The 25,079-nt window shown below is 46.9% G+C and overlaps 1 protein-coding gene across 19 annotated transcripts in view; it reads left to right on the top strand.

The window, feature by feature from the left end:
- The window catches only part of NINL (ninein like), a 134,728-nt gene extending 118,431 nt beyond the window's left edge, over nucleotides 1–16,297 (top strand). For 9 of the 19 annotated variants that reach the window (XM_070588924.1, XM_070588925.1, XM_070588930.1 and 6 more), the window contains 5 exons: nucleotides 2,587–2,745; nucleotides 3,482–3,595; nucleotides 9,596–9,805; nucleotides 11,711–11,824; nucleotides 15,372–16,297. In XM_070588924.1, the coding sequence (XP_070445025.1) occupies nucleotides 2,587–2,745; nucleotides 3,482–3,595; nucleotides 9,596–9,805; nucleotides 11,711–11,824; nucleotides 15,372–15,563 (789 nt within the window). In that variant the 3' untranslated portion in view covers nucleotides 15,564–16,297. Of the gene's footprint in view, nucleotides 1–2,586; nucleotides 2,794–3,481; nucleotides 3,596–8,219; nucleotides 8,377–9,595; nucleotides 9,806–11,710; nucleotides 11,825–12,183; nucleotides 12,715–15,371 lie in introns of all 19 variants that reach the window. The other 10 variants (XM_070588929.1, XM_070588933.1, XM_070588928.1 and 7 more) reach the window with 7 other exon arrangements.
- Nucleotides 16,298–25,079: the final 8,782 nt, after the last annotated feature.

Genomic DNA, 25,079 nt, shown 5'->3' with positions numbered 1-25,079 from the left:
CAGTTGAGGTTGACCCATTATTTGAGCTATCAATGCTGTTCCAGATTTAGGCATAGAACAGTCACTTTATTGTGCTCACAGAGCCTGTGGTCAGGGATTCACACAGGGCACAGAGCAGACGGCCTGTCTCTGCTTCTCAACATTGGGGCCTTGGCTGGGAAGACTGGACAGCTAGGGTGCCTGAGGTGGCTGGGGCCCGAATCTTCTAGGGGACCCTCTCCAGGGGGCCGGGCTCTTGGAGGGAGCAGTGGGGGAGGCATGAGACAGCAAGTGTTCCAGGGGGACCCAGTGGAAGGCGCAAGGCTCCTGGCCCACCTTGGAAATCACTCCGTATCCCGCCCCAGGAGCCTGCAGAGCCCTGGGGAGGGGCTCTAGGCTCCTCTTGGTGGGCAAATGTCTAGGTCACACTACAGAAGGTGATGTGGGAGGGGAGATGCTGTTCAGGATGTCGTTACAAGATACAGCCTACTGCAGTGTCTTTAGCCCTTTTAATCTAGACCACCCGTTTCTCCTACATGACGCCGACTTTTTGAAGACACCTGGCAGCTCTCTCGTAGGTCATCCCACGTTCTGGAGCTGTTCAGCTGTTTCCTGATAGTGTCATTCAGTGTGATCCTCTGTCCCTTCTTTTTCTTATAAACTGGAAATTAGGCCTAAAGGCTTGATCAGATTCAGAGTGAACCTATTTAGCAAATGTATCCATTTGTTTTAAAATAGGCCCAGGAGACAGCTGCTAGCATCTCATATTGCCTTCTGCAGTAAAACCCAGATGAATGCAATTTAGAAATTAACGAGGTGATTGATACAAACGCCCAGAGGCAGATGGCGTCTCACACCTCCGATGTGATGCCCTGAAGAGGACACAGTGGCAGCTGAGCTGTGTTCTGGCAGGAACACATCACCTGAGTCTAAATACGAGGAGCATCAGGCAAACCTGAAATGAGGAACTGTTAAGGGGAGAGCAGGGGAGGGGCTGTATGTGTCGAAATTGTCAGTGTCATAAAAGACAGAGGCTATGGAAACATTCCAGATCCAAGGAGGCCAAAACGACCTCATGGAAAAGGCCTTACCTGATGGTGGAGCGGGAGGGCACTCCAGAGGCCATCACTGGACAGGTAGCAAAACTGGGCTGTGTGGTGCCTCAAGGTTCATGTCCTGAAGCCAGAACTGCACGGCAGCCATGCGAGAGCACACGCCCCTTCTTAGGAAACACGCTGCCAGCTGTGGCTCAGAATCCGCCATGTGCATGTGTGCATATGTCGCGCATGGGGAGTGCCTCACAACGTGGCCAGGAAAACGCCATCAGCTGGGCCTGGAGAGGGTGCCAGATGTTCTCTGTAATAGCCTTGCAAGTGGTCTGTAAGTCTGAAATTATTTCCAAACAAATACTTTACGTGTGAAAGACGAATAGAAGAAAATCAACCAGTGGGTTGATCCCAGGAGTTGAAGGAAGAGTCCATTTCTGGCTGATAATGAAATCAAGGCTGTTCTCAGAGGACAAGCTGAATGTGTATCAATATTAAAAACAGTTCTCATTTTCCCAGTAGAATGTAATAAACACAAGAGCACTCTATACCAGACACAACTGCCGGGGACTCGGTACCAAGGTTCCTGGGAGAGGACACAATGGTGACTAATTTACAGAGAAGAAAATGAGAAATCAGCACAAGAAAAATGTGTAGCCTGCTAAGCTGGAATGATCCGAGTTGAAACAACATGGTCTATTATGTGTTTATCAGACCCTCAAACACAGAAAAGTGACATGATTGTTGGCAGTCCTGGGGGCCGGTGTCGCCAGCAGTGCTGGGGCCAGGCAGGGACGCCGCCCTGACGAGACCCGAGGGCCAACTCTGGGCCTCGACAGCTGACTGCTGTGTAAAAAAGCAAGTTAGCAAAGTGTGGTTTATCTGAAGATAGTCTTGACAAACAGTTGAAAATAACTGGAATTTCCTTGGTGAAAGGCTGTAAGGCCTCCTTTCGAGCTCCTGCTTCAGCTTGCGGTGCGTTTGCTCGTTACCCAGTGAGCCTTGTTGAGCACCCACCGTCTGCTGGGCTGTGGCTGTGGCTGTTGAGAAAAAGCGAAATATACAGTTCAATCAACGCCTGCTGAAAACTGTGTTTAATGACAAAATCAGAGGAGATTTTGAGGAAATTCATATACCTTAAGTTTAATTAGGGTGTTTTTCTTCAAACTGCTTAAAATAATCTTAGAAATAACTATGGAAGAAATGAGGAAAACGTGAAAGGTCTTCAGAACAGTGGTTCGGTTTTTGTGGCGTCTGACCCCCTCTGGCAGTCCAGATGGGTCCCATTTCTTCTAGGGGACGGAGCAGGGTTCCTCATCCTTGGCACTATGGCCATGTGGGGCTGGACCATTCTCTGCAGTGGAGGATGCTGAGCGCCTCACCCGCTAGTTGCCAGTAGCAGTCCCTCCCTGACCTGTGATAACCAGAAGTGTCTGGAGACATTGCTAGATGTGCCGTGTGGAACGAAAGCGTCCCTAGTTGAGAGCCACTGGAATGATCTTGAGTCGAGCTGCTGGTTTAAAAAAATAACCTTTCCACCTTTCCAACCTTTTTGCTCTAGAGTCAGAAATACAAGGATGAATTGTCCCAGCTCAAGCACAGGATCCTTGAGCTGGGAGAGGAGGCCTCCACCCACCAGGCCCAAAACGAGAAGATTCGCATCACCATTCAGCAGTTAACACAGAGACTGGAGGAGGGGGCCCACCGAGAGGAGCTGCAGGTGAATGGCCAGTGGAGGAGTGGCAGCTAGAGAAGCAGCCTGACACAGGTTAGGGACAGCCCTGAAGCCTGGAGGTGGGCGCCGCCCTGCAGTGAAGCCAGGGACCTAGCAAGCAGGTCCTGGAAAACACGTGACTTCAGCAGCTTTTGCAAATCCCTGATATCTAGAAAAAGCTGCAGAAAGGAATTAAATCCTGCTGATAGAGAATAAACGCATATGATCTCTCTGGAGGACAGTTTGGCAAAATATATATCAAAAGCCTCAAGGTTGTCAGTCTACTCTGACTTCCTGATTCTACTTGGGGGAATTTTTCCCGAGCATTGTGGAAGACTTCGCTGGAAGTGTTGTTATTGCTGTGGTATCTGTAATAGCTAACAGAGTTGGAATCAGCGGAAATCATCGACAGTACTGAATGAGGGAGTTAATTATGGTGCAGGCGTGTAACAGTCGTGCTTCCAAATAATATCTCATGTCGTGGGGAATGCCCGAGGGGAGGTAAGGGGGAAAGCAGAGCCCACGTCACGGCGCCAGTCTTCCCACTAGAAATGCATGTTTGCAGAGGAAGGTAACAGATCACACGCGCAGGGTCAGGTGTAGTGCTCAGGCTGCTGGGATCACGGGTGATGTAAATTTTGTAATTTTTGCTTTTCCGTAATTTTCTGAAGTTTCTGCATTAAACATGTTCCAGACTGCTAAGATATTTCTTGTACTTGTGAAATTTATCTTTTGAAAACAGGGTCACCAAATCCAAAAACTTGAACTTGAACTTGAACATGTAAATCAAGAATGTCAGAGCCTGAGACTGTTGCAGTCACAGCTGAGAGAGACCCTTGAAGAAAGTCGAGACCAGGTGAGTGTGCCTGATGGCCGGGGCCGGGTCCCAGCTGGGAGGAGAGTCAACGCAATTTAGTCTGACAGATCCTTGCTGGACTACTCTGGCCCAGAGAGGTTATTGGGCTGGCCTGAGGTCACACAGCTAGTCAGGTACTTACCAGGCTCAGAAGTAAAGTCAAGCCTAGTCCAGGGTTGGGTTGGTGTTGAGCAAGCCACATGCAGAGCTGTGCCTCGGTTTAGTCACGCACTCACGGTGGGAGAAGGCCAATGAGCAGTCCCTTTGGGTGTGCCTTCAATAGAATGGAAGAGCCAAAGGAACGTGTTGGAGTGGCCTCTGAGGAGGGGACCTGGTGTCAGATCCAAGGCAGCAGGGTCGAAACCCTGGGGTCAGAGTAGTCCCTGTGGTTAGCAAGCTCTGTGCCCTCGTCTTACACAGCAGACCTCACAGATACTGCGGGTTTGGTTCCAGACCGCCACGATACAGCAAATACCACAACAAAGCGAGTCACATGAATTTTTTGGTTTCCCAGTGCATATAAAACTTATGTTTACACTATACTGTAGTCTATTAAGTGTGCAATAGCATTATGTCTAAAAAACAAAGTACACACCTTAATTAAAAAATACTTCATTGCTAAATAACGCTAACCATCATGTGAGCCTTCAGCGAGTCCTAATCCGGCTGAGGGTCTTGCCTCAGTGTTGATGGCTGCTGACTGATCAGAGTGGTGGTGGCTGAAGGTTGGGGTGACTGTGGCAATTTCTTAAGATAAGACAACATTGAAGTTTGCTGCATCGATCAGCTCTTCCTTTCACGAGCAATTTCTCTGTAGCATGTGATGCTCTTTGAGAGCATTTTACCCCCTAGTAGAGCTACTTTCAAAACTGGAGTCAGTCCTCTCAAACCTGTGTTTATGTCGTATTCTAAATCCTTTGTTGTCATTTCAATGAACTTCACAACATCTCCACCGGGAGTAGACTCCATCTCAACAAATCACTTTCTTTGCTCATCCATAAGTAGCAACTCCTCGTCTGTTCAAGTTTGATCATGAGGTCGCAGCAACTCAGTGACATCTTCAGGCTCCACTTCCAATTCTGATTCTCTTGCTGTTTCCACCACATCTGCACTTACTTCCTCCACTGAAATCTTGAACCCCTTAAACTCATCCATGAGGGTCGGAATCAACTTCTTCCAAACTCTTGTTAATGCTAATATTTTGTCCTCTTCCCATGAATCACAAATTTCTTAATGGCATCTGGAACGGTGGATCCTTTCCAGAAGGTTTTTAATTTACTTTGCCAAGATTCCTCAGGGGAATCACTATCTATGGCAGCCATCGCCTTACAAAATGTACTTCTTAAATAATAAGACTTGAAAGTTGAAATTCCTCCTTGATCCATGGGCTGCAGAATGGATGTTCTGCATGAAAGCAACATTAATCTCATTGCACATCTCCCTCAGAGCTCTTAGGGGAACCAGGTGCATTGTCAACGAGCAGTAATATTTTGAAAGGAATATTCTTTTCTGAGCAGTAGGTCTCAACAGTGGGCTCAAAATATTCAAGAAACCATGTTGTAAACAGATGTGGTCTCATCTAGGCTTTGTTGTTCCACTTACAGAGCATAGGAACAGTAGATTTAGCATAAGGCTTAAGGGCCCTAGGATTTCCAGAATGGTAAGTGAGCACTGGCTTCAACTGAAAGTCACCAGCTGCATTAGTCCCTGACAAGAGAGTCAGCCTGTCCTTTGAAGCTTTGAAGCCAGGCACTGACTTCTCCTCTCTAGCTATGAAAGTCCTAGATGGCCTCTCTTCCAATATAAGGCTGTCTCATCTGCACTGGAGAATCTGTTGTTCAGGCTGGCCCCTGCATTAATGATCTTAGCCGGATCTTCTGGAGAACTTGCCGCAGCATCTACATTAGCACTTGCTGCCTCACCTGCACTTTTGTTATGGAGACGGCTCCTTTCCTCAAACCTCATGAACCAACCTCTGCTGGCTTCACACTTTTCTTCTGCAGCTGCCTCACCCCTCTCAGCCTTCACAGAATTGAAGAGAGTCAGGGCCTGGCTCTGGATCGGGCTTTGGCTTAAGGGCATGTTGTGGCTGGTTTGATCTCCTCTCCAGACCACTGAAACTTTCTCCATATCAGCAATAGGGCTGTTTCACTTTCTTATCATTCGTGTGTTCCCTGGAGTAGCACTTTTAATTTCCTTCAAGAACTTCTGCTTTGCATTTACAACTTGACTGTTTGGTGCAAGAGGCCTAGCTTTTGGCCTGTCTCGGCTTTCGACACGCCCTCCTCACTCAGCTTAATCATTTCTAGCTTTTGATTTAAAATGAGAGATGTGCAACTCTTCTTTTCACTTCAAGACTTAGAGGTCATCGTAGGTTATTAATTGGCCTAATTTCGATATTGTTGTATCTCAGGGAACAGGGAGACTCAAGGAGAAGGAGAGAGATGGGGAACGGCTAGTCGGTGGAGCAGTCGGAACACACACCGCATTTGTCGATTGAGTTTGCCATATGGGCTTGGTTTGTGGTGCCCCAAAACAATTACAATAGTAACATCAAAGGTTACTGATCATAGATCACCACAGCGAATATAATGATGAAAATGTTTGAAATATTGTGAGAAATATTGAACTGTGACACCGAGACATGAAGTGAGCAAATGCTGTTGGAAAAGTGGTGCCCCCGGACTTGCTCAACTCAGGGCTGCCGCAAACCTTGAATTCGTGAAAACCAGTTTTTTTTTACTGTGAAGCACAATAAAACAAGGTGGGGCCATCCTTTCACACTTCAGGTGCACAGAGAGAGGCACTGAAATGGCACACATCTGGGTGTTGTGCCTGCTGGCGCTGCCTTCTCTCCGGCTCCAGGATTTCTCCAGCGCTCGCCAGCTTGGGTGGTGTAAATACAATGGGGCGGGGAGCTCACAGTCTGGGACAAACAGGTGTGAGCAGGGCGGGCCAGGCAGGGACGTTGGGTGCCCTGACAGGGTGGGGTGCAGGGACACAGAGAGGGGGAGCCACTTCTTCCTGGGGGAGGAGGGTGATGGAGTGGGAGGAGAGAATGCAGGGATGTGACAGTGGGAGGGGCCCTGAGGGCCGAGCGCCTGGCGAGGACCCAGCTGTGGGTGCGCTTGGAGGGCCCGGGGCTGCAGGGAGAAAAGAGGTGCCATGAGAGAGGCTGCCGTGCGCGCAGGCTGGAGGGGCCTCCACTGCGCGGCCTCAGGCCCAGTGCTGTTCTCCCTTGTGTGGCACCCACGCACCTCCCTCTGCTGAGCCTCTTTGCAGGCTCCCCGGCTGGCTCCCAGTCAGTGGCCACCCCATGTGAGGGGCGAGATGCCCGAGGCTGTGGAGGGGTCAGCCTGGGCAGACACTTAGGATGTGCTGTCAGGGGCTCCTGTGGGCTCCCAGCCTTCCCACTGCAAGCAGACACTTTCCCAGAGGTCCCTCTGCATATCGGGTGGCTCCCTTCTCTATTCTTAAGCCCAAGAGGAACCTTGAGAAATTGCCTTGGCCGATCTGAGCCCTTTGAGGCTAAGGAGTTGGCCGTCGTCACAGGCAGAAGACACCTGACATAAGCTGTGCTGCTGCGACGTGAGCTGGCTTCTCCTTTTCTCATGATTTAGAGGAGGCCCCCCCAAAAAACACATTGATGAAAGTTGGCACAAATGAGGAAGAGGAGCCTCCAGGCAGTTAGGGAGCCTGTGGGCATGCCATGCGAGGGGGCGCGTGGAGCCACGTGGGAGGGAGCTGGTGTCACTGGCACGTGTGTGGGTGGTTCTGAGAAGCAGTGCCCAGGAGGCCACAGAGCTGGGCAGGTTGGACAGGTCCTAGCAGGAGAGCAGCTTGGGTGAGGCCACTGGAGGGGCTTCCTGGGAGCTCAGAGAGGGCATATGGGCTGGCCGAGCACTGCATGAGTCACGGGCCTTGGAAGCCCATCCTGGTTCTGTGTGGCAGCGTGGCATACCTCCCCCAAACTTGGTGGCTTCTCACGCCCTTTGTCTGTATCCTTCCTGGCCTGCGGGCTGACTGCTCAGCTGGCCTGTCTCACTTGGGGTCTCCAGCAATTGCAGTCTGATAGGGTAGTCCGAAGGCTCGACTGAGGCAGGCGTCTGAGAGGGCTCGCCGCAGGCCAGTGCGTGGTGTTGGCTGGCAGCTGGGGCACCCACACCTGGCCTCTGCGTGGCATGAGGTTCCCGTAGCGCAGCAGCGAGGCTCTGAGAAGAACAGCACCCAGGCGCCCCAGGAGGAGCAGACAGAAGCTGCCAGCTTCTCAGGACTGTGCCTGGGCATTCCAGAACGTCCCTCCCACACATTCTGTTGGTCCAGCCTGGACTCAAGGGGCAGGTACAGCCCTGCCTCTCAAGGAACAGGAGGAGCAGGAGGAGCCGGTGGCTGAGAGAGGCTCACCACCATGCCCCAGCGCCCAGGACACAAAGCCTTTATTTCCTGGCTGTCAGTATGCCTGGTGCTCTTCTGGGGACGTCCTCCCCTTCTTGTTGGACAGTCGAACAGGCGTCTCTGGAGCCGGCTCAGCCTCCTCCCGAGTCTTGCTTGCACGAGGATGGAAAGGAAGAGGGCTCAGAGGAGTTCAGCTCTGGGGTCATTTATGAACTTCTGTCTTGTGCAGAGTGCAGTAGGGCCACAGAGGCCTCACGATGGGCTGGACAGCGGCCTCCCTGCCAGAGAGATGTCAGAGCAGAAAGATGGCCGTAGAAGGAGGCAGTGAGGAGCATGGGGCAGTGTGTCCAGAGGAAGAGCCAGCGTCAGAGGTGACGAGGAGCGAGGTCAGAGAGCAAGAGTGCCTTTGGGGTGGGTGGGTGCTCTGACGCTGGAGTCACAAGGGCCTGCGGGCTCAGCTCCCCGCGGGTGACCCAGGATGGCTCCTGAAGGCAGGCCAGAGGAGGCTCCATGTGGTGATGTGTTTCAGAACTGGTTCTCCCCACTTCTCCTCCCGAAGAGCGGGATGGCTGTCATCCTGGGAACTGCGTGTGAGGTCGTCTCTGGGGTGACCCCTGTCTTAAATGTTACATTGTAACATTTAAATGACCACTGTAACACATGTTACAGTGTTGACTGGGCCCCCAGAAGGCCCCTTAGAGACTCGTGGTGACACAGTGACTGTGGAAGGGAGCCTGGGCTGGAGGTTTGCAGCCTTGCTTTCGCCCCAGTGTGGCTGTAGCCAGTGCCCTCCTCTTCTCTGTGTCCACGTGACCACCTCGGACCTGCCCTAAGTGTGACCTTCCATGGAGCCACCTCCCTCTCTTGTCTCTGGGGTCTTAGAGGTGCACAAGGGGCTGACACGGCTGGTTCTTTTAGGGTGCTATGGAAATTCTGTGTATTCTAGAAGAAGCCTCCAGAGTTAGAGTGAATGTCGATGGGGTTTAGATCTGGCCTCCCACCTGCTGACCACGAGGATTGGCCGAGTTCTGTGTAGTTCAGCACTAGCAGTTCACAGAACTCCGGTGAGTTCTGGGCCGTCCTCTGTGGCTGGGGAGTCAGATGCTGTGGTTCATCCACACCTGCTCCGAAGTCCCTGTCAGTGGTCACTGGTCTAATTACCCTCTGTGAGCCCGGCCTCACGGCGGTCTCGAGAGTGTACCCTCCCCGCTTAGAAGAAAATTACCGCACACAGCTTGCATGCGTTACAGCTTTTAAATAATTAGCAGTGAAGTATGCTGAACAGTAAAACTGAACGGACTGTACGTATAACATGACCCTCCTGTGGATGCAGTGGAAAGTCTCAGTGTTACCATTTTGAGGATTAAAGACCAAAGTCTTCTTGACTCTCTCCCTGAGCCCAAACTCTGGCTAACTGGGAGTTTGGCTGCCGGAACTCAGGAGAACGGGCTCTTTGTGAACCCCGCGTTGTGCTGCAGATGCAGGGGCCAGAGAGGAGTAAGGATGCCTCCCTTACCCTTTCAGTTTGGAGGCTGTCGTGTCTGGTAATGACCCTATCGTTCTCGGCAGCTGTACTCAAACTGTGTGGCCTTCTCCCCTCTGCAGTTGCACGGAGCCAGCCTGAAGCTGAGGCTGGCACAGGCTCAGCACTCGCGGGAGGTCCACCAGCTGCAGGAGCAGATGGAGCTGCTGGTGCCTTGGGGCCATGTGGCCGAGCTGCAGCAGCTGCTGGAAGGGGAGCAGCGGGTGGCTCAGCAGCTCCGTGAGGAGTGCAGCCTCCATGAGGAGGAGGGGAGGCGGCTGGAAACACAGCGGGTGAGTGGTGACAAGGGCCCCAAGGACCAATTGTCGGTAATGGGGAAGGTGAGATTGGATCACTGGTAACTCAGCCAAAACCTGCCCGAGTGTCTAGGGGAAGACCCCTGACAGCCGCGCGGCTCCTCGAGGACTGGTCGTGGAGAAGCTGCAGGGCCCTGCTCTGCATCGTGAACAGTAAAGGGCTCTAACAGATGCTGAGGATGGATCAGGGAGGGGCGGCGAGCCTCTTGGGGAGGGTGTCTCCCCCGCTCCAGGAGTGTTGATCCAGCTGACTCTGAAGCTCTCTCCAACCTGGGGCCACAGGTCCTCCCAGACAGTCTGTCTTCAGGGGCTGCGTGCGTATGCAGTGGGCCACATGGCTGCTTGTTAGGGGCCACACACTCAAACTGCTTACCGGGCCCGAGATGTGGGGACAGAGGCCATGAGTGAGGCAACGGGCAGTGGTCCCACCTGTGTAGCCCTGTGAGAGTGCAGGCTCCAGTGTGCCAATTCTCCTGATTTCAAAGAAAAGCCAGAAACTAGATTTTTACATGAACACTCCCAGTTTCCAAATGATGCATCTAATTTAAAGTGAATCTTAAACCATTATGCAGACTGAAAAAGATCCATGCACAGGCACGAGGAGCACAGAAGTTATTCATGGGGTACACACTGACGTAGGCATCACAATGAACACACCAGGTGGAAATCTGCGCCCTCCTGGAGCCCACATGCCAGTGGTGCTGGGGAGACAGAGAACCGAGAAACAAGCAGTGAGTGATGTGCGTGGAGAGCATAGCAGAGGGTGATGAGTGCTGAGGCGCAGGGGCTTTGCCACTGTAAATGGAGTGGCCAGAGAGGGCCTCGCCAAGTTGGTACTTGAGCCAAGACCTGAGGGAGTTGAGCGAGCAAGCCATCCACTTAGCTGGGGAAGGAGTGCTGCAGGCAACAGGAGCAGCACATGTGAAGGCCCTGAGGTGGGTATGCCCTTCGCATGTTTGAGGATAACAAGGGTCACAGGGTGGGAGGGGGAGGGCAGTGGGAAAAGAGGTCAGAAGGTATTGGCGCAGACTTAGGGGTCCTGCCTGTGTGCCTGACTAGGTGTGCAGAGATACAGAAACAGAGTGCTGCCTCAAGGGGAAGCAGGGCACGCTGGCTCAGAGCATGGACTGCAGAGATTGGAATTCTCCACCACCTCCCAGTTGAAAGACCTTGGGCCACTTAACCTCTCTGTGCTTCAGATTCCTCATCTGTAAAATTCGGATACCAGTGGTACTCGCCTCAAAGCATTATTTCGAGGCATCAATGAGTTAGCACTTTTAAAGTGCAGAAGGGTCTGTGGCATGTGTACACCCAATCTAAGTGTTTAAAAGACTGAGAAAACAACTCCACCCTGAATGTCACAATGTCACAGTTGGTGAGGAAAAACCCAGGGAGGGAGGAGTGTGAGATCAGGAGCCAGGGTGGGGCACCTGCATGAGGAAGCAGTCAGAGCCAGACTTGAAAGGTGGATTCAGTGTTAGTCTAGGGAGGAGTAACCTGCCGGCCTTATGCAGAAATGTTAAGCTGGCGATGAAGTTAAGCTGTGACAGATTATTGGCAGAACAGAGAACTGTAATCAGAAACCCTTTGGAAATAGTAACACGTTTGGGGAAACTCACTGTTAGTCATTTCTGATTAAATTCCTAGGACAAAGCAGTCTGCTAATTCTCCTTGAACTACAAGGAGAAACGACAGCTTTGTGGCTGTGACCAAACGGCCATTAACTAGTTAACTATTTAACTATTACTCGTACAGATAAACAGTTACTCACAGTTCCCCCAGATTTGTACAGTGTAGCTAATTTCCCTTCTAAGGTAAATAAGCCTGAGCTGATTCTTTTTCAAATGTAAAATACTGGTTTGTAACCTCCTTTTGTGGCAGGAAGAACAGGAAAAACAACTTAAAGACACAGAAGAGCGGGTAGAAGAAGTGGAGATGATTCTGGAGAATCTGGAAATGCTCCTACAGGAGAAAGTGGGTGAGCTGAAGGAGCAGGTGGGTGACGGTCCTGTCATTCCGTGCCCACACGGTCATGCGGATGTTTTTTTTACGGGTGTTCACGTAGCTGATCAGGGGAGACTGTCTTGTTACAGAACTCGAGAACCCCATGTTCCTCTGGAACCACTGAATCTGGGGCTCTGTCTAAACCTCATTTTGAGACTCTGAATTTACAAATTTTTTTCAGAAGATTAACAATTAAAAGCAATCAGTAGAAAACTGGTTTTACTAAATATATACCTTGCACTATATTTGTATGTACATTGTGCTTATTTTCTTTGGGGAACTGTTTTAAGATGTATTTTTGAGGTGTTCACATCATCTCAGAAAGGACATTCATTCATTCGTTCATTCAGTCATTCAGCAGGTGTTCTCTGATCACCACTGTTCCAGGTAGACCCTGAGATGAGCCCTCAGGGACCTTACATTCTGGAGGTGGGGACAGGCAACAAAGGTAAATGACCTCAGGCTGTGAGAAGTGCTCTGAAGAAGAGAAATTGAGATGGAGGGGAGTCGGGAATGGTCTGGGTACCATGTCGAGGAGACGGTATGGGAGCAGACACCTAATGTCCCAGCCATGGGAATGTCTAGCTGTGTCCCCTAACAGAGGCCAGCTTGGCATTTTGGAAGAGAGAATTGCTCACTGGGTAGGACCGTCGTGCGTGCTGTAGGGCTCAGTGCCGGTAGCACCCTCAATCACTGGGACGGCCGTAACAGGACCCCATGTGTCTTCACGTGTCAGGGGGACATGCCACACCCCAGGAGGAGGTGCATTCCAGGCTGAGGGAGCAGTGCAGACAAATGTTCTTAGCCGGGATCCACCCTGGCACATCAGAAGGCCATCGAGGAGGTTCTTGTGGCTGCTGTGAACTGATGGGCAAGTACAGGTACGCAGGGCCCCCACAAGGCCAGGAATTTGGATTTCCTTTTAATTGCAATTAGAAGCCATTGGAAGATTTTTTTTTTCTGCTTTTTCTCCCCGAATCCCCCCAGTGTATAGTTGTATATTTTAGTTGTAGTCCTTCTACTTGTGGCACATGGGATACCGCCTCAACATGGCCTGATGAGTGGTGCCATGTCCGTGCCCAGGATCTGAACCCTGGGCCGCTGAAGCGGAGGGCATGAACTTAACCACTTGGCCACGGGGCCGGCCCTGTGGAAGATTTTAAGTAAGAGCATGATCTATATTTTTAAAGAAATCAGTCTGGGGAAAAGAGAAGGAACTCGGGAGCCAGCCCTGATGACCTAGTTGTTAACGTTCCATGCACTCCGCTTTGGCGGCCCAGTTCACTCCGGGCACAGAAACAGCACTCGCAGGCTGTGGCCCTAGCTCACATAGAAGAACTGGAAGGACTTAGAACCAGAATATACAACTATGTACTGGGGCTTTGGGGAGGGAAAAAAAAGAAAGAACTGGGCTGCTATAGGGAGCAAAGACAAAAGGAAAGCAGGGAAGGCTGCAGCTGCCAGATGGAGAGAGCTTTTAGTCTCAGGCAGTCAGGGAGGGAGCAGAGACACAGAGAAGGGGAGCGCAAAGCCAGCTGCTCTGGAGTGATCCTCAGTGCTGGGGGAATCAAGGGAAATGGCAGCATCTGTAGAGAGATGGTAGCACATCGTAATCAAGTATGGTTGATGGGAGGCTCCTGAGCTGAGCCCACGTGGGGTGACATCTCTGTGCCCCTCTTGGTCCTGAAGCACAGTGCAAAGTGCCCAGTTGGGGTCACTGCACAGCTGCCCCGCTCTGACCTCGCTGTCTTTGCAGGTTTGTCCCCTGCTGGCACCTCCTGCACCTCCATGGTCCCCTGTCCTGACTCCCCTCACCCCAGCTTTGCCCCTGGTGACCTTCTAGTCATATCCTCACATACCCTCACGTTGCCTGACAAACCTTAGTTCCAGTTAGATCCTGGGCCTCGCACCTGCGTGGGATGTGGGGCGAGGAGTCCCACCTGCAGCCCCTCCTTGCTCCTCCTCCTCCTCTCCTGGCTCCTCTCCCACCTCTAGCACCTCCTCCCTCCTCCTATCTGTGATTAGCTGCTTGTTTCACTGGAGGACCAGAAGTGCAGCCTGTGCCCCCTCCCTGCGCCCATGCTCTGCGCCACCCCCACCGCCCCTACCTCTCCACCCCACCCCTTGTGCCTAGAGCCCTCTGTCCCCCTCCTCCAGACCCGTCCTCTCCTCTGCTGGGGCCTTTGCTGCGCTCTGCATACACACCTTGAGAGCCCTGGTCCTCCCTGTTTGCTCCTCTTTACAGAAATACCTTCAGAGAACTGTCTGAGCTCGCAGCCGCCCCCACCACTAGCTTGGAGTTATGGGGCATTCCCCCCCTGCCCACCAGGGCCCCTCTAATCCATCAGCCCTGCCTTCAGGGTGGACGCAGGACCAGCCAGTTCCCGCCCCATCCCCCACTGCTTCCACCCTCATCCTTTGCCTCCTAACTGGTGTTCTTGTTTCCTCCTTCTGTCTGTTCCCAGCACAGGAGCAGCCATGGTCCTTTTCCAACGTGACTGAAGGGCTGGCCTTCTCTGCTCAGAGCCCTCCGGTCCTCCTGTGTCCCTCAGAGTACAAGGCAGAGTTTTTACAGTGGCCTCTAAGGTTCTGCAGGATCTAGTCTCCTTCCCTTGGTGCCCGCCCAGCCAGCAGGGCAGCTCTGACTCCCTCTCCGGCAGTGGCAACCATGCTGGTCCAGCCCAGGCCTGCTGACAGCCATTTCTGTTGCCCCCAGCCACAGCGGGCCCTCGCACTCAGTCCTCCCTCTGCCTGGAATGTCCGCTCCCAGACAGCCTCATGACTTGTTCCTGTGTTTTACTGAGACCATTGTTCACAGGTCAACCTACCTGGAGTCTCGTCTGTTCACCCCGACCAAAATGGGCACCCCTCCTGTGCCGTCTGTTCCCTGGGTTTCTTTCAGCACTCCTTACCACCTGACACACTGCCTGTTAGTTTCTGGTTCTCTCCATCCATTACAAGTGTGCTCCCCGAGAGCGGGCCCTGGCTAGGGCCGTGCCTGGCACATGGGGAGCTCAGGAACCACTTGTTCAACGAACGAACTCAGCATGGGCTTTTGCCTTTTTATCTTGAACAGGGCTCGTGACGAGAGTGGTCTCTGTCCCCACCGCTGAAGCGCCTATGCTGTTGTGTGTGTGGTGTTGGGCTCACACACCCTGGGCTGCGAGGGGGATGCAGTGCCTCAGTGTCCCAGGTGACATGATGGGCCTGCAGAGCACACTGAGATGAACCAAACACTCTTGACAGTTTCCTTGTTTTGTACTGCACTGAATAGTCCTTTTAGAGGCCTGGGAATTTTGGTCTTTGTATGTTTTCATTTTATGGTAAAATCGATTCTCACAGAATTGACTTAAATTTTCTCTACCACATAGTTCATCAGATTCTCAGTGTCCTCTCTCATGCCAGGTAACAAAACTTGTCATTACATTCAATGTTTGTATCAGATCTGTAAGAAGCCCACAATTATGGTTTGAACAGCTCTGGTCATGCAGCATTTCTGCACTAGATTCACAATAAAGCATGGCTTTCTCCCCTCTAGTTTGAAAAGAACACAAAATCTGATTTGCTGCTCAAGGAGCTCTACGTGGAAAATGCTCACCTGATGAAAGCACTGCAGGTCACTGAAGAGAAGCAGCGAGATGCTGAGAAAAAAACCCGGATCTTGGAAGAAAAGGTTAGAGCTCTCAACAAACTACTCAGTAAGATGGCTGCAGCGTCCCTCTCTGTATAGCGACTGCTTATTCTCCTGGAATTCATTTCGGAAGGACATCATTTAATATTAAGCCACTGTGATGCCATAATTTTCTGTGGCTTACTGGCCGTCAGCCCCTGGGCATACATGAGGACTGGGGTCCTTTGTTCACCCCACAGACGGTTAATCAATGTCTACCACATGCCAGATGCTGGGGAAATACACATGTTGGAAAATACTACTTTTTATCAGTGGCCCTGAGTAATTTCCCTAGGTAAAATTCCCAATTTTGCTACTCACTGGTGAAACAGATTATGGAAGCTGTCAGAAAGGAAGGACTAAAAGAAAATGGTAAAACAAAACAATTTCAATGTTGTCCTTTTGACTTTGGCTGCAGAGATTAAAACATAAGATCAAGGCTCTGTATTTCACTCTTACAGCTTTGGGTTTAGATGGTGAGCATTCCCAATGGTGGGTATATACAGACATTCCAGAAAGTTTCCTTGCTGTGACTGTCAACCCGGCAGTAAAGGGCAAAGGACGGGAGCTCCTTCTTCAGGGACTGCTCCACCCCAGGCGGTGTGTGGACAGGGCTTATTTTAGGTCTGTGGACTCAGGGATGATGGTATTTACTGCAAATGCAATCTTTTCCTCATTGAAATGTCATTACACTGGAAATTGTATTATGTATAAAAAAGTATAGTTTTATATCCAAAATATACATAAATTGTGGTCATTTGATTTATCATAATAAACTACTGTAATGTGACATATCACTATTTGCAATTAACTCCTTTCTATTAAAATTGATTTAACTTCTAAATTTGTTTTTAATTTTTTAAATTATAAAATACTTCAAATGTATAGAAAAATAGTTTTATAAGAAACACTCCTGTGCCAGGCACCTAGATGCATTAAAAATAAGATTATGCTACAACATTTTAGATAGAGGTGCAGACTCTATTCTGTTGCTCTCGACCTCTTTCCCCTTCCTGGAGGTCCCATAATCTGCAAACTGCTGTGCCCCATCCTCTCCTGTCTGCACATGTCTGTGAGAAAAACCTTAAAGCTCTATAGAAAGACACAGGGACTGGAATAGATGGAAGGGTCAGTTCTTGGATAGGAAGATTTCAACAACTATAAAGTTGGTTCTTCTAAATTAACTGATTAATATATTTCCAGTAAAAATACAAACGGGTGTTCCCTGCCCTGATCAAAACCCCTTGTCCCAGAATTCAACAGTTTTAAAGTTTATATGCACAACTAGATAATCAAAGGTGTCAGGGTGCATTTTATCTCCCTGTTTAATCCATACGCAGAACGTATCATATGAAAAACTGGGCTAGACTCAGATGAAGGAGGAGTGAAAATTGGTGGAAGAAATAGCAACAATCTGATTTGCAGATGACACTGTCTTACTGGCAAAAAGCAGCAATGACTTGAAATAACTTCTAACGAAAGTGAAAGAAGAAAGTGCCAAAGCAGGACTACATGTGAACATCAAGACAATAAAAATCTGACTACAGAAGAACTACACAACTTTAACGTAGACAATGAAGACACTGAAATTGTGAAAGATTTTGTCTACCTTGGTTCAGTCATCAGTTTAAATGGAGACCACAGCTAAGAAGTCAAGAGAAGACTGGGACTCGGGAGCACAGCAATGAAATAACCAGGAAAGATCATCAAGTGTAAAGAAGTGTCATTAAAGACCACGGCCAAGGTTACCCACACCCTTGTGTTCCCAATTACTGTGTACAGGTGCAAAAGCTGGACAGTGAAGAAGGCTGACAGGGAAAAACGGATTCATTTGAAATATGGTGTTGGAGGAGAGCTCTATGGGCACCCTGGACTGCCAGAAAGACAAAAGAAGTGGGTCCTAGAGCAAATTAAGCCTGAGCTATTGTTGGAGGCAAAAATGATAAAACTGAGGCTCTCCTACTGTGGGCACATCATGAGAAGGCCGGATTCTTTGGAAAAGACAATAATGCTGGGAAAAGTAGAAGGCAGCAGGAAAAGAGGAAGACCAAATATGAGATGAACTGACTCCATAAAAGCAGCCATTGAGGAGGCCAGCCCAGTGGTGCAGTGGCTAAGTTGGTGCTTTCTGCTTTGTCAGCCCAGGTTCACTGGTTTGGATCCCAGGTGTGGACCTACACACTGCTTATCAAGCCATGTTGTGGGAGGTGTCCCACATATAAAATAGAGGAAGATGGGCACAGATATTAGTGCAGGGCCAATCTTCCTCAGCAAAAAGAGGAGGATTGGCAGTGGATGTCAGCTCAGGGCTAATCTTCCTCGAAAAAAGAAAAAAGCCATTGGCATGAGTCTACAGGAGCTGAGTAGGGCTGTTGACGACATGACACTGTGGACACCACTCAATCATAGGGTTGTCAGGAGTCAGAGCCAATTTGATGGCACAGAATAATAAGCAAATAAAATAATCTGGAAAATTCTGAAAAAAGAGGAGCCAATGAATGGGGACTAGTTCTACCAGTTTTTAAAATAGTAAGTCTCAATATAGTTTGAGTTACATGAGTGTATACATTTGTCAAAACTCATCAAAGGGTACTTCTTCTTTTACTTTGGGCTTCTGGCTGGGATTGGAGTAACAAGGAGATTGGATTTAGTAGACCTGAACAACACTATCAATCAACTGATATTTGTAGAACCTAATACTTAACAACAGCAGAAGTGCACCAGGAACACTGACCAAGATAGATCATATTCTGAGCCTTGAAACAAGTCTCAAAAAATTAAAAGGATTCAAGTCATACAAAGTATGTTCTCTGATCACAATGGAATTAAATTAGAAAGCAAGACCAGAATGATATCTGGAAAATCCTCAAATATTTGGAAACTGAATGACAAGACTGCGGAATAAACCATGAAGCAAAGAAGAAACCAGAGGGGAAGTCAGCAAATATTTTGAACTGAATGAAAATGAAAACACAACCTATCAAAATTTGTGGGGTATAGCTAAAGCTTTACTTAGGGGAAAATTCGTAGCACTAGATACATGTATTAGAAAAGAAAACAGATCTCAAATTAATGACCTCAGCTTCCACCTTAAATATCTAGAAAAGCAAAAGCAAATTAAACCCAAAGTAAGCAGAAGAAAGGAAATAAGATCACAGTAGAAAGTCAAAGAATAAAAACGGGGGTTGGCAAACTACATGCAGCAGGGTAAGCCCAGCCCCATGGCTTGTTTTTGTAAATAGTTTGATTGGCATAGCCATACCCACTTGTTATGTATTCTCTGTCTGCTCTTGTGCTACAATGGCAGCATCAAGCACCTGTAACAGAGACTGTGTGGCATATAAAGACACAGACGTTTGTTGTTCCCTGCAATAGTAAACAGAAAAAGAACAGAGAAAGCCATGGAAACCAAAGCCTGGTTCTTTTAGAAGATTAATAAAATTCATAAACCTCTAGCCAGAATGATCAGGTTAAAAGAGAAAAAAGATTTACCAATATCAGGAATAAGAGAGGTGACATCGCTACAAAAAGCATAATAAAGCAATATTATGAACATTATGCCAATAAATTCAACAACTCAGATTAAATGGAGAAGACAAAAATTATCAAAGCTCATTCTAGAAGAATAAATAGCCCTATATCTATGAAAGAAATTGTGGTTAACCTTCCCACAAAGAAACTCCAGGCCCAGATGTTTTAAATGTGGATTCTACTAAACACTTAAGGAATAAATAATACCAAATCTATACAAACTCTCCCAAAAAATTGAAGAGGAGGAAGTATTTCCAAACTCATTGTAGTTCAAGATATGACATGACATGACATGACAAGAACACTACAGACCAATATCCTTTGTGAATACAGATGTAACAATTCTAAACAAAATTTTAGCAAATCTAATACAAGAAAAAGTATTAAAACATGACCAAGTGGGGTTTATGCCCAGAATGCAGGGTTGGCTTACCATTGGAAAATCAATCAATCAGCCACTATAATTCACTGACCCAATAACTATATGCACATCTCAATAGAGGCAGAAAAGGATATGACGAAATCCAATATTCATTCCAGATAAAAACTTTCAGTGAACCAGGGATAGAAGAGAATTTCTTTAACCTGATAATGGACATCAAGAAGAAACTCAGAGCTAATGTTACATTTAATAGTAAAAGACTAAATGCTTTCCTCCTAAGATCATGTGCAAGACAGGGACTTCTGGCCACTTTTGTGTTTGTTTGGTTTTTTTTTTGCTGAGGAAGATCTGCACTGAGCTAACATCTATTCCAGTCTTCCCCTATTTTGTCTGTGGGTCACAACCATAGCATGGCCACCAAAGAGTGGTTTACGTCCACGCCCAGGAACTGAACCCAGGCCACCAAAGCAGAGTGCACCGAACTTAACCAGTAGGCCACCAGGCTGGCCCCTGTTCTGACCATTTTTATTCACTGCTCTCCTGGAGGTTCTAAACAGTGAAATCAGGCAAGAAAAAGAAATGAAAGGCATCCAGATTAGGAAGGAAGAAGTAAAACTCTATTCACAGAAAACATCACTGTGGATGTAGAAAATGATGTAATTTACAAAAAAAGCTATTAGATCTAATAAGTGAGTTTAGCAAGGCTGCAGGATATAAGTTCAATACCAATTGTATTTCTATTTACTAGCAACAGATGGTTAGAATTTGAAATATAAAAATACCATTTACAATAGCATTAAAACTATGAAATGCTAGGGGGGCTGGCCCCGTGGCTGAGTGGTTAAGTTCACGTACTCCACTTCAGTGGCCCAGTGTTTCGCTGGTTCGGATTCTGGGCACGGACATGGCACCGATCATCAGGCCATGCTGAGGCAGCATCCCATATGCCACAACTAGAAGAACGCACAACTAAAAATATACAACTGTGTACCAGGGGGCTTTAGGGAGAAAAAGGAAAAATAAAATCTTAAAAAAAACAAAACTATGAAATGCTCACAAAAGATCTGATAGATCTGTACACTAAATATTGCTGACAGAAATCACTGGGAAGGTAAACCTTGTTTATAGGCAAGAAGATTCAATACTGTTAAGATGGGAGTTCTCCCCAAACTGATGTATAGATTCAAGGCAGTCCCAGTCAAAATATTAGCAGGTTTATTTTTGGCAGAAATTCACAAGCTGATCCTAAATTTCATATGAAAAGCAAAGGACTTAGCATAGCCAAATGAGAAAGCAGAAATTTGGATCATTAACAGTATTTGAAGAATTATTATAAAGTTATATACACTTGAAATCTTGCCATTTGTGATAACACGGATGGACTTTGAGGGTATTAGGCTAAGTGAAATAAGTCAGACGGAGAAAGTCAAATACCGTATGATCTCACTAATAAGTAGAAGATAAAAATAACAACACAGAGGTACAGAGGCTAGAGTGGTGGTCCCAAGGAGTGGCCTAGGCTCGGACAGGCACAGCTGACAGGGATCACAGTGGGCTCAAAATACACAGCTCCTGGCCCCCCACTCCCAGTGGCAGCAGGTGGAATATGCAACTAATACTATCACTATGCAAAGCCACAAATCCACCCCATCAAATAATATGAAGAGGTATATTAACACACACACCAGACCAGAAGGAAAAAGACAAGCACCCAGAAATCAATCCTGAAGGCACAGAAATTTACAATCTAAATGACAGAGAATTAAAATAGCTATCATTGAAAAATTCAGTGAGTTACAAGGAAATTCAGATAGTTCAATGAAATCAGGAATAAAATTAATGAACAGACGGAATTCTTCACAAAACAGATTGAAACTACAAAGAAAAACCAATCAGAAATGTTGGAGATGAAAAACACAATGAATGAAATAAAAATCTGGAGTCCTTGAATAACAGAGCTGACATTACGGAGGACAGGATGAGCAATTTAGAGAACAGAAATACAGAAATGCCTGAGATGGAGGAGGAGAGAGAACTAAGACTAAAAAGAAATGAAGAAAGTTTCCAAGAAATACCCAATTCAATTAGAAAATGCAACATAAGGATTATAGGTATTCCAGAGGGAGAAGAGTGGGAGAAAGGAGCAGAAAGCTTGTTCAAAGAAATAATAGCTGAGAACTTCCCAAACTAGGGGAAGGGGCTGGAGTTACAAGTAAAAGATAAGAGAACTCCTAATTATATCAGTGTAAAAAGACCTTCTTCAAGGCATATATTAGTAAAACTGGCAAAGGTCAATGATGAAGGAAATATATTAAGGGCAGCAAGGCAGAAGAAAATAACCTACAAAGGAACCCCTATCAGGCTTTCAGCAGATTTCTCAGCAGAAACCTTACAGTCCAGGAGAGATTGGAATGATATATTCAAAATACTGAAAGACAAAAACTTTCAGCCAAGAATACTCTATGCAGTGAAAATATCCTTCAGCTAGCATGGAGAAATAAAACCTTTCCCAGATAAACAAAAGTTGAGGGAGTTCGTCACCACCATCCACCCCCCCCCCCCCCCACACACACACACAAGAAATGATCAAGAAGGCCCTCACACCCGGAAAAAAAATGGGGGGAGGTTACAAAGCTCTGAGCAAGGAAATAAATAGACAAAATCAGGAAATTGCAGCTATCAGAACAGGTTAGCAAACAGTTATAATATCAAAGATAAAGGGAAGGAAAGCATCAAAAATCACTATAATCACTTCATTTTAATCTCAAAGTCACAACACAAAACAGAATAAGTTGTGACAACAATAACGTAGATGGGGATGAGAAAAGGGATGGAACCTAATTAGACTAAGGAAATAAGAGGCTATCAGAAAATGGACTATCTCATCTATGAGATCTTTTATACACATCTCATGGTAACCACTAAGTAAAAATCAGAACAGAGACACAAATGATAAATGAAGAGAAAACCACCATAGAGAAACACCAAACTGAACTGGCAGTCTGAAATACATGGGATGAGAAACAAGGGAAAGAGAACAAGTGGAAAACAAGTGATAAAATGGCAGCTTTAAGCCCTCATACATCAATAAGCACTCTAAATGTAAATGGGATGAATTCTCCAATGAAAAGACATAGAGTGGCTGGATGGCTTGAAAAGCAAGACCCAACAAATGTGCTGCCTCCAGGAAACACCTCTCAGCTCTAAAGACAACACAGGCTCAGAGTGAAGAGATGGAAGATGACAGTCTAAGCAAATGGCAAACAAAAGAAAGCAGGTGTTGCCATTCTTCTATCAGGCAAAGTAACTTCAAGATAAAACAAACAGCCTTCAAAGAAGTCATTAAGGTAAAATGGGCCTAATCCAATGTGACTGACACCTTTATAAGAGGAGGAAATTTGGACACAGAGAGCCCCTTTCTCCAAATACAGTGACACTCCAAAGGTACTGGTTAGGGCTTCAGCACATGAATTTGGGGGAAACACAATTCAGAGCCTAACACAGCCATACACTACAAACATTTAGAAGAGAATGGGAAAGCTCTCTAAGTATAGAATATGGTATCTTTTATGAATTTATATTCATATTTTCTTTTATTCATACAAAAACACTCTAAGCACATCCATGAAACAAATAAAAATTGTTAGCTAAGAGTATGGGAACAGGATGGATGAGCACAGAGGGGGAAGCAAGAGTTTTTGTTATATACCTTATTATATGTATATATCTTGTACCATGTGAATATGTTGTTTTTTAATAAAGTTAGAAAGTAAAATGATAAATTCAACTCACCCTAGATACTATTAGTTGTGGGCCAACCCAGTGGTGTAGTGGGGTTAAGGTTGTGTGCTCTGCTTCAGCAGCCCAGGGTTCGCGGGTTTGCATCCTGGGTGCAGACCTACACACTGCTCATCAAGCCCTGCTGTGGTGGCACCCCACATACAAAATAGAGGAAGACTCGCAATATATGTTAGGTCAGAGATAATCTTCTTCAAGCAAAAAGAGGAAGGTTGGCAACAGATGTTAGCTCATGGCTGATGTTCCTCACACACAAAATAATAAATAACTAAATAAATACTATTACTTGTGAAAAGCAATATAAATCACCTGAAATCTACATCTCCCTCCTCTACATCCTAAAAGATTAATATATTATCGTTACCAATATTTTTTTTTAAGTTACATGGCTAGGAAAAAAGGAAACTGATATATAATTATAGGAAAGATCATATGTACAGAAAAGAAAAAAATTTCTCAATATACTTCAAAATATAGATTAGAATAGATTTATAAAAACATAATTAACTAAAATTTACTCAAGAAAAAAGTAAAAAAAGCTTGACCAAAAACTAAAGAAGAAAATAAAAGCAATAAAAAAATTTATCAAAGATCAAGATCTCTCCTGGAAAAGATTGATACCCAGCTGGTTCTGTAGGTATTAAAATTATGTTAAAGGTTACATTTCTATTTAAAACAGGGAAAGGAAGGAGCACCAACTCCTTTTAGACACCAGAACACTGACACGAAACCTGGCTGTGGCGGCCGCTTGGTGTTCGTGCCTTCCTGTGGTTCATTCACATGGTCCCTTCACTGGATCTGGGCAGCCTGTGACTGGGCTCACTGAGGGGTGCAGAGAAGTGATGCTAGTCCAGTACCAGGCCTAGCCTTTCAGAAAACTGGCAGTGCCTACTGCCACCCTCTCCGCACTGCGGGAGTCCTGAGCTGCCAGGTGAGAAGCACAGTCAGCTTGCTGGAGAGACCACACAGGGAGAGGGAGGCTGAGCCAGCCAGCCAGCATCTGAACACAACTGCATCAGAGACCCCAGCAAGACCTGCAGAACAGTCAACCCACAGAACCATGAGAGCTAATAAAATGGGGGTGGTTTAAAGGCACCATGTTTTGGGTAGTTTGTTTCACAGGAACATATAACTGACACTGACAAAGCAGAGACACACACACACACTCCCCTCTTCCAAAACACTATAAACCAACATCACTCACAGTTGCAAAATTCCCTAATGACAGGAAATCAAATCTTGCAGTTCACTGGATGGTTAACACACCATGGCCAAGCAGACTATAGCCCAGGGAATGCAAGATAGTTCAACAACACAGTTCTATTTAAAGAATTCATTACATTAGGGAGTTAAGTCTGAAACCATATGATCATCACTCAAGTTCCAAAAGCTCACTTGGAAAAACAATATTTGTTAATTACTGCTGTTCTGTTTGTTTTTAGTTATACTATTGAATTTATTTTGAGGCTTCAAGTTGCAGTGAGGAAGGCCATAAGTTTTGGTATTTTTTCTGGAGAAGGATGCGCTAGAAAGGTTGATAAAGAAGACTGTGGCATTCCAATCAAGTTAGGGAAAAGATAAGCTGCCAGCTATCACCAGCAGCAGTCAACATGTTTCTGAAGGTTCTGGGCAACAATATCAATGCGAAAAAGAAATGAGTCTATACAAATATTAGAATTTAGCCACATCATCTTAATTTGCAGCTTTCTTACATCTATCAGCCAGAGCCAATTAGAAAATAGAACAGAAAAAAGATTTCATTCACTTTAGGAACAAAAGCTAGAAAATAATTGGGAACCCACTTAAAAAGAAATGGCATTGTACTTTATGTATGTAACCAGCGAACAGTGAGCACATTGGATGGT

This window comes from Equus przewalskii, chromosome 21 (assembly GCF_037783145.1).
Source record: "Equus przewalskii isolate Varuska chromosome 21, EquPr2, whole genome shotgun sequence".
Taxonomy (NCBI): domain Eukaryota; kingdom Metazoa; phylum Chordata; class Mammalia; order Perissodactyla; family Equidae; genus Equus; species Equus przewalskii.
This window is presented reverse-complemented; position numbering and strand designations above follow the sequence as displayed.